The sequence below is a fragment of the Zootoca vivipara genome, chromosome Z2 (genome assembly GCF_965207765.1).
Source record: "Zootoca vivipara chromosome Z2, rZooViv2.hap1.1, whole genome shotgun sequence".
In the NCBI taxonomy this organism is placed as follows: domain Eukaryota; kingdom Metazoa; phylum Chordata; class Lepidosauria; order Squamata; family Lacertidae; genus Zootoca; species Zootoca vivipara.
In genome coordinates this window covers 11,359,174-11,373,547 of record NC_142585.1, presented here as the reverse complement: position 1 = coordinate 11,373,547, position 14,374 = coordinate 11,359,174, and the positions used below count along the sequence as shown (strand labels likewise).

At 45.2% G+C, this 14,374-nt stretch overlaps 1 protein-coding gene across 5 annotated transcripts in view; it reads left to right on the top strand.

The window, feature by feature from the left end:
- KIAA1210 (KIAA1210 ortholog) overlaps positions 1-14,374 on the top strand; it is a 61,251-nt gene that overhangs the window by 33,837 nt on the left and 13,040 nt on the right. For 4 of the 5 annotated variants that reach the window (XM_035113949.3, XM_088664481.1, XM_088664482.1 and 1 more), the window contains 6 exons: positions 475-563; positions 3,463-3,634; positions 5,624-5,720; positions 10,441-10,506; positions 11,335-11,544; positions 14,220-14,325. In XM_035113949.3, the coding sequence (XP_034969840.2) occupies positions 485-563; positions 3,463-3,634; positions 5,624-5,720; positions 10,441-10,506; positions 11,335-11,544; positions 14,220-14,325 (730 nt within the window). In that variant the 5' untranslated portion in view covers positions 475-484. The remainder of the gene's footprint in view (positions 1-474; positions 564-3,462; positions 3,635-5,623; positions 5,721-10,440; positions 10,507-11,334; positions 11,545-14,219; positions 14,326-14,374) is intronic. The other variant, XM_088664483.1, reaches the window with a different exon arrangement.

The following is a 14,374-nucleotide window of genomic DNA, read 5'->3' as shown; positions in this document are numbered from 1 at the left end:
CCTTTAACCCCTTGGCATAGAGGTGGGGGTTTTTTTTTTTTAAAAAAAAAAGTTTAAAAAACAGCTGTAGAGTCAGATCTGTGAGATTCTTTTGGCCACGGGAAAGAAAAAAAAAATTAAACATTCTAAGCATTTACCGTTTCCTCCCCCTCTTAATGCGAACATTGATCCCAACTTCCTGAAAAGTGGTATGTGTCCTCTTGAGAACCAAGGCTGTTTGTTGTTTTTGGCTGGAGAATGGGGTGTTATTGAAAAGTGAGGGAAAGACCGTTTAGCTCCTGTGCAAACATATCTGTGAAATAACCCTAACCCCCCCCCCAAAGTTTGGTATGCACAGAGTGGTTCTGTAGGACTGCGTCAGAGACAATGTTTCCCTTCTTTGCTGTGCATGAAATTATATCCCAGTCTATCACGAGTACTTCAGAGTGTGTTCACATCTAAAGTGATCATTTGTTTTATCCTTGGAAATTTCAGAGACTCTGTCATGGCGACTGGATCGGCGACTGGATCGGTGTATGAGATAGATCCATTTGAGGTTGAAGAGACAGAGGAAGAATGTTCAAGTAAGTAAATATATTGCACTTTTGATGGCTGCTTTGAAGATGTCCTGATCTACGGGTTGGCAACTGTCAGTCTGGAACTAACCCCCAATAAGCTGATTTTACCTGGCCAGCTGCAGAGCCACCACTCCCAAACTCCCCACCATTTTCTCTCATGTAAGCTGAAACTCTCCTAACAGCTCTCAGTGCCATTATCAAACTGGCGGAAGCTACAGTAGTTTAAAGTGGTACAATACAGCTTTGAATGTATACAGTCGTACCTTGGTTGTTGAACGCCTTGATACTCGTTCGTTTTGGCTCCCGAACACCACAAACCTGGAAGTGAGTGTTCCGGTTTGCTAATGTTCTTTGGAAGCTGAAACACCAACGCGGCTCCTGTCCCGTGGCTTTTGATTGAGTGCAGGAAGCTCCTGCAGCCAACTGGAAGCTGTTCCTTGGTTTTCAAACGTTTTTGGAAGTCAAACAGACTTCTGGAACGGATTCTGTTCGACAACCAAGGTATGACTGTAGTGCAGAAGGGACCTCTTTATAAGGCAATCGTATGTTATGAAACAGAAAGGAGGTGTTTTTTTAGGGAAGGGCCACCATGGTTAAATGTTAGAGCTTCTGCTTTGTGTGCAGAAGGTCCCAGCTAGGGCTGAGAGAGACTCATTGCCTAAAACTCTGGGCAGCAGCTGCCAGTCAGTGCAGGCAAGGCTGAGGTAGATGAGCTAGTGGTCTGACTTGGTATAAAGAAGGATCCTCTGTTGACCCAGAGTGGACCCAGGTGGCGCTGTGGGCTAAACCACTGAGCCTAGGGCTTGCTGATCAGAAGGTCGGCGGTTCGAATCCCTGTGATGGGGTGAGCTCCCGTTGCTTGGTCCCAGCTACTGCCAACCTAACAGTTCGAAAGCACATCAAAAAATGCAAGTAGATAAATAGGAAAGGTAAACGGCGTTTCCATGTGCTGCTCTGGTTTGCCAGAAGCGGCTTTGTCATGCTGGCCACATGACCTGGAAGCTATACGCCGGCTCCCTCCGCCAATAATGCGAGATGAGCGCCGCAACCCCAGAGTCGGTCACAACCTAATGGTCAGGGGTCCCTTTACCTTTATTACCTTCACAGAGCTACAGTTTTTAGAGAAACTTTGGTAATTTTAGTTCTGTGAGGAGAATAGGGGGTTTCCTAACAACTCTCAGCACCCTTGACAAACTACACCTCCAAGGATTCTTTGGGGGGAAGCCATGTTGGTCAGGGGTCCCTTTACCTTTACCTTACCTGTTGATTAAAACATTGTTTAAATTCCTGGCAACTCCAAAACACAAACATGTTCAGTGATGAACAAAAGCGAACCTCGCAAAGTCTACTGCTTTGCCAGTTTCCCTATCTCTTAGATCAAGATGCCTAATCACTATCTGCATCAAACGACATGGCTTAAGTCATGTTACGTATGTTGGCTGTGGCTGACATCTATCTCCCACAGAGCAAGGCAGAGATGGAGATAGCAGGTAGCAGCCTGGAGCCATTGTTCACTCCACAAAGCAGTTACTGTGCGAGCCACTCTGTAGCGGATGGTGGCACCATCTTGCCCCTGCCATGCATGCTGGCACGAGGCGGAGAGAAAACATGCCTGACAAAATGATTAGCTGGTGGGGAGGGGAGGAGATGAATTCCCGTTGAAGTGATGCTTTTGTTTTCGAAGGAGCCCACCAGCTGTGTGGATTTTAAAAATGTCGGGTGCCCCTGTTTAGTCAAATAATAGAATATGTGTCAAGCCAGGTTCTGGTCATCTCATGACTTCTTTGCATCCAAGATATGCACAATGCAGCTGGGAAGATTTCTCATTTTAGAGGGAAAAGATGGGGCAGCGGCATGGAATTATGTGTAATAATCTACACCAGGCAGACTACAGCCCGGGGGCTGGATACGGCCCGAAGAGCTCATTTATCCGGCCCTCGGCCCGCTTCCGCCGCCCGCTTTTACCGGCGGGGCTGCCCACTTCTGGGTCGCAGAGCACCGGTCATTTCCGGCGCACTTCCGGGTGGGCAGAGGCCTGTGCGCATGCGCACAAGCTATTTCCAGTGCTCCTGCGACCCGGAAATGCGTATGGGTGCGTGCCCCCCCCACTTCCCCACCCTCTGGCCCACCGTGGCATTGGCACTGCAAGCACCGGCCCGAAGCACCATAAGTTTGGGGACCCCTGATCTACACAATTAACAAATGTATGAGTTAATTGTGAGATAATGTTTTCCAGGCAGAAATCAGACATATCCATATTTGCTGCCAATTGAAAAAAATCAAAACTTTTGCTATCTAGCTATCTAGCTATCTAGCAGGCCACCAGCCTTCAAAAAGCCACCACTGCTAATTAAGGAAGCAGCTAAACTAGTTTTGTGCAATGTTAATATGTGGTATTTTAGCATAATCTTGTGTGTTGTTCTTGAAATCTTCAGCTGGAGTGGAGGCTATAAATGGCTTTTCCATCCCATTATTATTATTTCCCCCAGGGCTGCTAACAGCAATCAAACAAATAAAGTCAAAGTAAATGAACCTACAGCTCTCATCACCACCAAACATTGCTAGTGGCCAGGGAAACTGTAGCTCAGCTACATCTGGAGTGCCAAAGGTTCCCAACACCTGTTTTAATTGCTGTGGGTATTACAGTGTTGGGTCTTTAAGCTGTATGCTGCCTTGCTATATTTCTTACAAAAGTGCCATTTATAAACAAACAATATTTTAAACTAATGCAGTATAATAAGAATGAAGTAATAAAATACAATACAGCAGGCAGCCATTGGTTGGACATACTGTTGCCTTCCATTTTCTCAGTCATTATAACACCAGAGAGTTTTCCCGCCTTCATGCCTACTACTTTGACACGACACTTTTTTTTTCTTCCCTCACTGCGCCACCCTTTGTGCAGAGAAGAAGAAATCAAAGTTTCAGACTTTTAAGAACTTTTTCTCCAAGAAGAAGAAAAACAAGGAGCAGTCGTCCGACCTGGGAGAAAGAAAGCTAAAGCCAAGTCAATCTAGTAGTGACGTCAGCCTCCGAAACCTTGATTCTTGCATACTCCATTTGCCAATAGAGCCTGGGTAAGGTACTGCAACCGTCTTGTAGCAACAGGTTAAAAGCAAGAATTGTCCCACAGCAAGCTACACATTTCATTCATGCTGGTGCACAAACAAATCCCAGCACTGCAGCTGGAATGCCAGGAATTTCCTCTTTTCCATTTGCAGCGTGCCTCAAAACAGCTAGTGCAGTAAAAAAAAAACACCCTCTGGACTGTTTTAGCTCACAGAAGCGCTGAGAGATGGGATTTGACCGTCTGTTGTCTAAAATCCACCCAGACAGCACCAATTAGCATGGATGCTGCAGGTGGGTTCGTCAATATTTTATTATTATCATATGGTACCTGAAATATTATTGCTATCATGGCCTGAGCAGCTATTTCGTACCATGATTGTGGGAGGAACACGACCTTATCCCTCCACCTCCAATATGCAGAAAATGGCAACACTCTGCAACTAATAAAAAAAGATCTCTATAGCCAAATCTTGAACTTGCACCAGTCCAAACTACGCCATTAGGATGAATGGTGCACTGCTCCACCAACTTCACTCTGACCCCACCTTCTTGCCTTCTTACTGAAAAGCAATACAGTAGATGGCACTGTGTGTCTTCCTCCTCCTCCTTAGTCCCAATGCTGCCATGGAGTCCCAACCACTGCCATGGAGTCAAACCACTGGTCTTTCAAGCCCAGCAATGGCTGTTCTCCAGGGTACCCTACAGAGGACTTTCACAGCCTCTGATTTATCTGGATCTTCTATAGGCACTAAACTAAGGGTCCTGCCCTGCTTTCTATGTTACCATGGTTTTTATGGTTAAGCCACCTTGGCTGCTACTTGTAGAAGCACAGCAAGTAAGTTTTCTTAAGTACAGTGGTCCCTCTGGTTAAGAACTTAATTCATTCCGGAGGTCTGTTCTTAACCTGAAACTGTTCTTAACCTGAAGTACCACTTTAGCTAATGGGGCCTCCTGCTTCCACCGCACTGCTGGAGCATGATTTCTGTTCTCATCCTCAGAGCCGGCCCTACGTGCAGGCTGGGTGGCGCAGGGCACCATGGCGCCGGCCCGCCAGGAGGGCGCCGCGAGCTGCGCCCACCCGCTGGCCGACCGGTCCGCCGCGCAGCTGCGCCTGCCCGCCCGCCTGCCGCGCAGTAGCGCCTGTTGCACCCGCGCTACGCGCGGCGCCCACCCACCCACCGCGCTGGGAAACGGGGCGGGAGGGCGCCGGAGGGATCCGGCGCACCACGGCTCCGGGGGCACTTAAGACGGCGCTGCTCATCCTGAAGGAAAGTTCTTAACCCAAGGTACTATTTCTGGGTTAGCGGAGTTTGTAACCTGAAGCGTTTGTAACCCGAGGTACCACTGTATATATAAAACAAGAGTTATACTAAATAAACAAAGTAGTATTGGTGGCAGACTCACCCAAGCAGGTGCCCTCTAGATGATGTTGGACAACAAATCCCATCAGCCCCAACAAGTAGGAGCAGTGGTCAGGCATGATGGGAGATGTAGTTCAGCAATATTGGGGGCACCAGGTTGGGAAAGCTGGATTTACTCTATAAAACCCAGGAAGCCTCTTTCTCAGCTTAGCTTTGAACACTTTGAGTGCCTTTTTTAGCTGCTAAATCCTAGCCTTGATGCCCTATGCATGGTATGTAGGAAAGACAGCCCTACCTTACAGGACTGTTGTAAAAATTAGTATGTCTATGTGGAGAATGTAACAAAATAAAAATAAAAATCCTTCCAGTAGCACCTTAGAGACCAACTAAGTTTGTCACTGGAGAATGTAAGGCACAGATGGGCGCTATCCAGACTTTGTTGGACTCCAATTCCCATCAGCCCCATAAACCCTTGCCAGCAAAGACAGTAGCTAATGATGCTGGGAGTTGGAGTTTAGCATCATCTGGAGAGTCATAGCTTCCCCACCTGTGACTTAAAGAAACAATATTTTTTTTAAAAAAAGCATTAAAATATAGTTTTTTAAAAGTTTGAACTTCCCCTTTTCCCCATTTCAGATCCAAAGGGAACATGGGGAACAAAGCCTTATCTCATGACAGTGTTTTCACAGCACCCTCGCAAGAAAACCTCCCTGGGAAGGTGAAAACCTTGCAGGTAAGAGGACCTTCACCTCGCTCAAGGGTTGTAGTTTCTTGGTTCAGCCGAGGACTCTCCAGGATCCCCCTTTCCTTCCAAGACAGTTCTGTCACTGAGAACCAGATGCTGCCATTGTAAGTGGGATCATATGCACCCACCAAGGAGGAGCATGTGTTTCAATGCATGGTGGCCTCTTAAGGCGAGAGAATCTCGCAAGTGAGCTCACTCAGTCTTGTCGTTTAAAGCTTGGTGGGAGGGGAGTGACTGCTGTTGAGACACCTCCCCCCCCCCTTCAGTCTTCCATCTCTTTCCTTTATCATGTATCTTGGAAAATGACTTCTGGACCCATGCTTGCTGCCGAGCCTGTGCCTTTATTAGTAAGAGACACTGTTGTCATGTTTTAGGAAGGGAGCTTGGCAAATTAAACCCTTTCAGCATAGCAAAAGCGACATCCTTTCCCAAGTCAGAACGCATTCTTTGAGTGGCTGTGGATATATGCAAATTCCACATGAGGATGTGCATCAAATGCATTTTTCTGAATGAAGATATTGTACAGCAGCAGTTGGCTCATTTCTGCCCCCTCCTTTTGTGTGTGTGTGTTTGTTCTCCGAATGAGCACATTTTTACATTGGGTTGATACAACTGCCACAGATTTCAGAGTGCAGGCCAATTGACATTGCTTTAGAGAGACCACACAGCAGGCCTCAGTTACCCACCAGGAGTTCTTTGAAGTGCTGGAGATCAACTGTTGGAACGTTTCTCCCCTGTCTCCATGTTCCATGAAATGTTCATGTTATTATTATTACAAGCTATGCCTAATACAATTGGTAACCATAAGGAACTTGTTTGTTGCCCTCCATATCTGATAAAAACTGAAGTTATTGGTTTTTGCAACCAGCATCACATTTTGAAGTTTGGTCACTTCCAGGTGACCTGTTCATTGAGATTTGTTTGCTGGGAGGTTAGATGATGTTGTACTGAGCAAATGTTATCCCACACTTCCCATTGCACTTCCCTAGTAGTTTCCTTATTGTAAAAAGTCCAGCTTTGTGTGGAAGTGGTTTTGACATCTACGAGCTTCAAATTGACCTCAGTGGTGCAACCTGAATTTGCCAGGATGTACTTGATCCAGTGGGGACCCAGGTGGCGCTGTGGGTTAAACCACTGAGCCTAGGGCTTGCTGATCAGAAGATCAGCGGTACAAATCCCTGTGATGGGGTGAGCTCCTGTTGCTCGGTCCCAGCTCCTGCCAACCTAGCAGTTCGAAAGCACGTCAAAATGCAAGTAGATAAATAGGAACCGCTATAGCGGGAAGGTAAACGGCGTTTCCATGTGCTGCTCTGGTTCGCCAGAAGTGGCCTTGTCATGCTGGCCACATGACCTGGAAGCTATATGCCGGCTCCCTCGGCCAATAATGCGAGATGAGCGCGCAACCCCAGAGTCGGTCACGACTGGACCTAACGGTCAGGGGTCCCTTTACCCTTTACCTTACTTGATCCAGTAGGAATATTATTATGCTTGTGCGCTCCAAGGTCTGCCCTATCCTGTCCCCCACAAAGCTAGCCTGCTGTTCTCGGGTACAGTGGAGGATGCTGCTGTCATTGCCAGTGTTGTGCCACAGTCACAGTCCTTCACACATTTCAAATTGTACTATTGCATTTATATTACCACTTTCCTCCAAGTTGCTCAAGGCATGGCACATTGTTCTCCCTCCCCTTCCATCCCTGCTTTATCCTCACAACAGCCCTGTGAAGTAGCTTACGCTAACGGAGAATAACTGGCCCAAGATCATGCCATGAGCTTGATGGCTGGGTGGGGGTTTTTAAACCTTGGTCTGCAGTGTTTTAACCATGGCACCACTGTTTAATCTTGTGAAGGATAATGCCCGAATAGGACTATTGTATCATGAGATGTGGTGCCGCCTCTGCCATTTGGCAGGCTACAGCAAATGTTTCACTACACATTTCATTTCCTTTTCTCCTCCATTCCAGCTTTATTTAATATTAATTTGGACAAATCCTGATAGTTCTCTAAATCTATATGGTCATGGTGGTTTCCCTCCCCCCCCTTTTAACCCAGTCCTCAAATAAAAAATGTGTGTGTGTGTGTGTGTGTGTGTGTGAGAGAGAGAGAGAGAGAGAGAGAGAGAGAGAGAGAGTAAAAGTAAAGGACCCCTGGACAGTTAAGTCCAGTGCTCATCTCGCTTTTCAGGCTGAGAGAGCTGGCATTTGTCCACAGACAGCTTTCTGGGTCATGTGGCCAGCATGACTGAGCCACTACTTGTGCACATATATATGTGTGAATAAGGGTGGGGAGCAGGGTTTGAAACTCCCATTGTTCTTGGCGCATTTTGCGACAGGGAATTTCATTAGCGTGAGCTCTGGGAGCAGCACTGCGCCTAAGATTTCAGATTAAAACTGCAGAGTGGAAGGAAAGGAGGACCTTTTTCTGCCCTTCCCACTTCCGATTACTCTCTGAAGGCTGGAGAAGAGACGCTCTTAAGAATATTGGGGGGTGGGTGGGCAGGGGAAGGACTAGACCATGTGAAAAATGAACATCATATTTCAGCTGGAGTTCATTCATTTTCAGCTTTGTATTCCTGTTATTAAAAAGTGTGCTTAGACATTCCATTGTTGCGCCCATAACTTAGGTTTAAGGTGCCATTTAGCATATTTCAGTTTCTAACACTGGTGGGGAGAAAGACATTGGTCTGCTGGAGCCCTTCTTATTTTACAAAGTGGTGGCACTGAAATGCATGCTGAGGGTTCTTGAAGCATGGAAGAAACATAGGGTTGTATTCAACGAAGTCCTACTCAGAGTAGACTCACTGAAATTAATGACCTGAAGTTAGACCCGATCTGCTCTATACATTTAAAGCAGTATTGTACCATTTTAAACAATTCCTACAGGGAATCCTGGGATTCGTAGTTTCAATCTAGAACTTACTTCCCTGACAGAGCCACAATGCTCAGAGTGGTTTCATGGTCAATCCTTCTTCATAGGGAACTCTTCCCATGGAAAACCACCCATAGAAATTGCAGCTTGCAGCTTGTGGTTTTAAGGCCCCTGTGCCTCTTTACTTTTATTTTTATACGAATCTGATTTAGAGACATCTCATGAAGCCAAGAGAAAACTCTCAGGAGAGCCCTGCTGAACCAGACCAAATGACTGTCTAGTTTTGCATCCTCTTTTACACAGTGGCAAGCCAGATGCCTCTGGGATGGCCAGAAGCAGGGCATGGGGGCAAGGGTCCTCTCCCGCTGCCTCTGCTGCTGGAGGACATAGCTAGCTATCATGATTAAAAACTTTAAGGAGACTTGGCTAAAGCTTTGCAGTGCACCCCAAAGCTTTGGAAGCAGCAGTGTATTGAAAACATTTGCCAGGACTTAGAAACCAAACGTAACTTTGCACTAGAACATAACAACTTTGTCCTTGCTCTGCGCAGGCCCTTTCCTGAAGAGCACTGGAGGGGTTCATGTTCGGGTTTTGCAAAATTGGTAGCATGAGAAACCATCAGATTGCTTCTTCACACAATCAACTCTAGGACAAGCAATTAACACTGGGCAGAAAGCTTCTCCCATAGTAACTGCGCTCTCATTGGTTGATGATCAGCACAGAGACCTGTTATCAGTGAAAGCTAGCACAGTACGTGGTGTGGTCAGTGTGGTCAGTGTAGGAGGAGAGGTGCTGTATCGATTGTGTGTGTGTGTGTGTGTGTGTGTGTGTGAGAGAGAGAGAGAGAGAGAGAGAGAGAGAGAGAGAGAGAGAGAGAGAGGAAAGGATTTATTTTACTTTGTTTTTGAGTTCTAAAGTTGTACATAGAAACTCTGGATTTCTTTTATTTTAATAAATCCTGTATATAGTTTATTCTGCGTCCAGACGTCTAGTCATTTAAGTTACCGCCAGAAGCTTCCGGAAAAACCTGCGCAAACTCTGCTGTGTTCAGGCTGAAGTTACACCTGACACTTAAAAACACTAAGAGTTCAACTCCCCACTCAGCTATGAAGTCCCCTGGGTGCTGCCTTTCAGCCTAGCCTACCTTAGGTTTACCACACCTATCAGCCAATCACCCATTCCCACCACCCTTCTGAGTAACACCCCTCCCCACCCTCTCACTACTGTATATATATAAGGGTCTGGTGACTTCCGTTTCAGTGTATCTGAAGAAGTGTGCATGCACACGAAAGCTCATACCAATGACAAACTTAGTTGGTCTCTAAGGTGCTACTGGAAGGATTTTTTTAAATTTTGTTTCTACCTTACAGGGTTGCTGTTGAGGATAAAATGGAAAACGGGAGAAGGGTGCATGCAAGGCTTTTTTCCTGGGGGGTTGCATACCCCTAAACATTTTGTGAATCTAAGTTTGGCCTCGTTGAGGGACAGTATTTCAATATGAGTAGGAAAATGAGAGTATTCCTAAACATTTTTTTAGGGGGGGGGAAGCACTGTGGGTATGTCACCTTGAGCTCCTTGGAGAAAAGGTGGGATATAATAGCCACAAGTACAACCCCATCTGTCCTAGTGGCAGCTATTTTGGCAGTGCAAGGATAGTTGCCAGCAATATTGTCATATATGCATAAGAGATGGATGCTGTGTTGACATTCCTCCCCCCCACCCCCAATTTTCCCCACCCCCTTTGTGTTTTCTCATAACTGTCCTTTTTATGTACCATCCTGGAGAACGCTATGCCAGCACCATGCTTGCCTGACTTATCCCTTCCCCTTATTTTATCCTGCAGTCCTCAATCCCTGCCCAGCGCTATAACTCTTTGAGTTTAGGTGGTACAGACAGTGAAGATGACCAGGTAAATAGCCATTTTTGCAGCTGCTGCTAGAGCCTCAGCTTTTTGTACTTTTCTTGCAGTGGCGGAATTCAATCCCACATGAAACCAGACAAACCCCATTCCTCCATAGTTTCGCATGGGTCTGAAAGACCTGTCGTTTTGTCTTTTTTCTTTTACTTCTGCCTTCGGGGGCTAATTGTAAACTGAGCTGTAGAAATAAACGGTGCTTTGGTTTAATTGGTTGTTTTATGTATAAGGCTTGTGCTGGGTGATTGCCATGTCTGTGCTGGCTTTGCTTTTTCTTCTTCTTTTAGCAGCATTATGAAATAGGCCTTTTAAATGGAACTCTGGGAACTGTAGCTCTGTGAGAGGAATGGGGATCTGCCATAATTCTCAGCACCCTGAACAAACTTACAGTTCTAGGATTCTTCGGGGGTGGGGGTGGGGAGCCACGGCTGTTTAAAATTGTGTGGTGTTGATTTAAATGTACAGTGTAGCACAGATGGGACCTACCTTGTGCGCACCAGGACAATGCCTGACCTAAGTTCAGCCTGTGAGTTTTGTGGGGATTGGAATCCTTAACTTTCAAAGTGTGTAGTCCAGCAATCTCTATCAACAATATTATGCTCGCTTGATTGGACAACAGCCTATTTCAGTGCGGTAATTTCCCCAGGTCTAAAGGTGGAATCTTACCTAATTATAATGTTTGTTATGTGCTTACCATCTGAGTATTTTAGCTTCTGAACCCATCTAGGCCAAATTGTTGTTGTTGTTGTTGTTGTTAGCACAATAATCACATATATAGGGGAGGCCTGAAACATATTAAACTTGTCTGTCTGCATTTTTCAGGTCACCTCAGAATCCGCCTCCAGACCCCTTAGCCCACAATCCTCTGCAGTTGTTGGGAGTCCTACCTTGCCATACTGCCACGTGCTTCCTGTCGATTTCAGCACTCTACCCACTCCGCAGGGCTGCCTCGACAACGCAGCAGCCAAGCACAAGATTGCTATAAACCCGCGAAAACAGAAAGCCTTCACTCACAAAAAACAAGTTATTTCAGTAAGTGCCTTCTGGTGGTTGGTGGTTCTTTTGGAAGAGATTCTCTCTTATGAGCCTTCCTGTTTGTTAAGATATTCACACAGGACTCCGCTTCAAGAATGTTCTTGCCCAGGTCTCATCAATGCTTGCAGCAGAGCGAGGCATCAGAATGCTGAGCTGACAGCAAGGACTGTACTACTTTGGGTTACTGATGGGGAGCATTGCATTTTGAAATGTTGCCTTTTTTATTAATTGCAAGATGAAAACTAGCCTCACAAGGAATGGGATGGGCTAGTTTTCTTCTTGTAGGTTGGTATATATATGGGATGATCCAATTCCTTCCTGGTTCTTTTGGAAGAGATTCTTCCTTATGGTTTTTTGTAGTCTGTAATTTTTGTAGTCTGCCAGGCTTTGGGAAAGGTAAGTGTTAGATTCATTACAGGTAGGTAGCCATGTTGGTCTGACGTAGTCGAAACAAAAAATAAAAAAAATTCCTTCCAGTAGCACCTTAGAGACCAACTAAGTTTGTCATAGGTATGAGCTTTCGTGTGCATGCACACTTCTTCAGATACACTGAAACAGAAGTCACCAGACCCTTATGTATAGTCAGAGGGTGGGGAGGCGTATTACTCGGAAGGGTGGTGGGAATGGGTGATTGGTTGATAGGAGTGGTAAACCTGTTGATGACTGTTAACGACTGCAATTGGTCTTGCAGGAAAAAGCAAGGGGTGAGATGGCTAAAGATAGCTTTATCATGTACCGTTGAATGATATAAGAATTCAATGTCCTTGTTCAGACCAGGTCTCTCCATGGTTTTAAGCTTGGTAATGAGTTGCAATTCAGCAACTTCTCTTTCTGAAAATTTTCTATAATAAAACAGCTGCTTTGAGATCTTGTATAGAATGTCCTGGGAGATTGAAGTGTTCTCCTACTGGTTTCTCTGTCTTGTGATTCCTGATGTCAGATTTATGTCCATTTATCATTTGGTGTAGGGTTTGGCCTGTTTGTCCAATATGGAGAGCTGAAGGGCATTGCTGGCATTTGAAGGCATACACAATGTTAGAAGATGAGCAATTAAATAGTCCTGAGATGGTATGTTTGATGTTGTTGGGGCCAGTAATGGTGTTGTCTGGGTGTATGTGGCAGCAAAGTTGGCATCTGGGTTTATTGCAGGCTCTGGTACCAGTGTCCATGTTAAGTCTGGTGGTGGTATTATTGTGGGTGAGGAGTTGTTTAAGATTGGGTGGCTGTCTGTAGGCAATGAAAGGTCTTCCTCCCAGAGCTTGAGAAAGAGAACTGTCATTGTCTAGGAGAGGTTGTAGATCTCTGATGATGCGCTGTACTGTTTTAATTTGGGAGCTGTATGTGATGACTAGTGGTGTTCTGTTATTTTCTTTTTTGGGTCTGTCTTGCAGCAAGTTCTCTCTGGGTATCAGTCTGGCTCTGTTGATCTGTTGTTTAACTTCATTGGGCAGATATTTTAGTTCTAAAAAGGTTTGCTGTAGATCTATTAGGTGAGAGTCTCTGTCTGTAGAGTTGGAACAGATGCGGTTGTAACATAGGGCCTGGCTATATACAATGGATTGTTTGGTATGTTTGGGATGGTAGCTAGAAGCATGTAGATATGTTTGTCGGTCAGTTGGTTTATGGTATAAGGTGGTGTCTATATGCCCATCTTGTATTTTTATAGTAGTGTCCAAAAAATGTATTTCTTGCATAGATTGGTTGATGGTGGGGTGAAAGTTATTGAATGTCTGGTGGAAGGTTTCCAGGGTCTGTTGTCCATGTGTCCAGATAATAAAAAATATCGTCAATGTATCGTAGGTACAAGAGAGGTTTGAGTGGGTAGGAGTTTAGGAAACGTTCTAAATCTGCCATGAAGATGTTGGCATACTGTAGGGCCATTGCTGTGCCACTGATCTGGAGGAACAGGTTATCACCAAATTTGAAATGGTTGTGGGTAGGGACAAAATGGCAGAGTTTGGTACCAAAGTCCACTGTGATTTTATCTGAAATGGTGTTCCTTATGGCTTGTAAACCATCGTTGTGTGGGATGTTGGTATACCATCTCAGGACTATTTAACATACCATCTCAGGACTATTTAATTGCTCATCTTCGCCCATTCCCACCACCCTTCTGAGTAATATCCCTCCCCACCCTCTGACTATACATAAGGGTCTGGTGACTTCTGTTTCTGTGTATCTGAAGTGTGCATGCACACGAAAGCTCATACCTATGACAAACTTAGTTGGTCTCTAAGGTGCTACTGGAAGGAATTTTTTGTTTTGTTTTGTTAGATTCATGCCACTTTATCCATTCTACTTTGTCACATTTTATTGGTCTATTGTCGTAAGCTGACTTGAGGTCAAGGGGTGTGTTGAAACAAATGAGTTTCCTTTACCTATAGTTCTATCAACACTGTTCTCTTTGGATCTTGTACAGAAGCTCTTGAAGAATAAAAGTTTGATGCAAAACAAAGGAATTATTTCCCCCTTTCACTTTCCATTCTAAAGTTCTTGACAGCACCTTTCAATATTGCATTGTGAAATTGGTTGGCTGGTTAAAAAGGCAGGCAGCTGATCAATCCCCAAACCCCTTTTTGTTGGTTGAAAACCCTTTTTGTTTATGTTCAGTTTAAAAAATGGAATCTATGCCCTCTGCAAATTGTCTAAACTGTCTTTCTCTTTCACAATAGGTAGAAGAGGTGGCAAAACAGCAAGGCCTTCTCAAACCCGCAGAAGGAAAATCAGGCCATGAAAAATTACTTGAAGAAGATGATAGAGAAGAGGAGGGCTGGGCAGGTAATGGCCTGTGTGTGTGCGTGTGTGTGTGCAAGAGTGTGATCAGGCA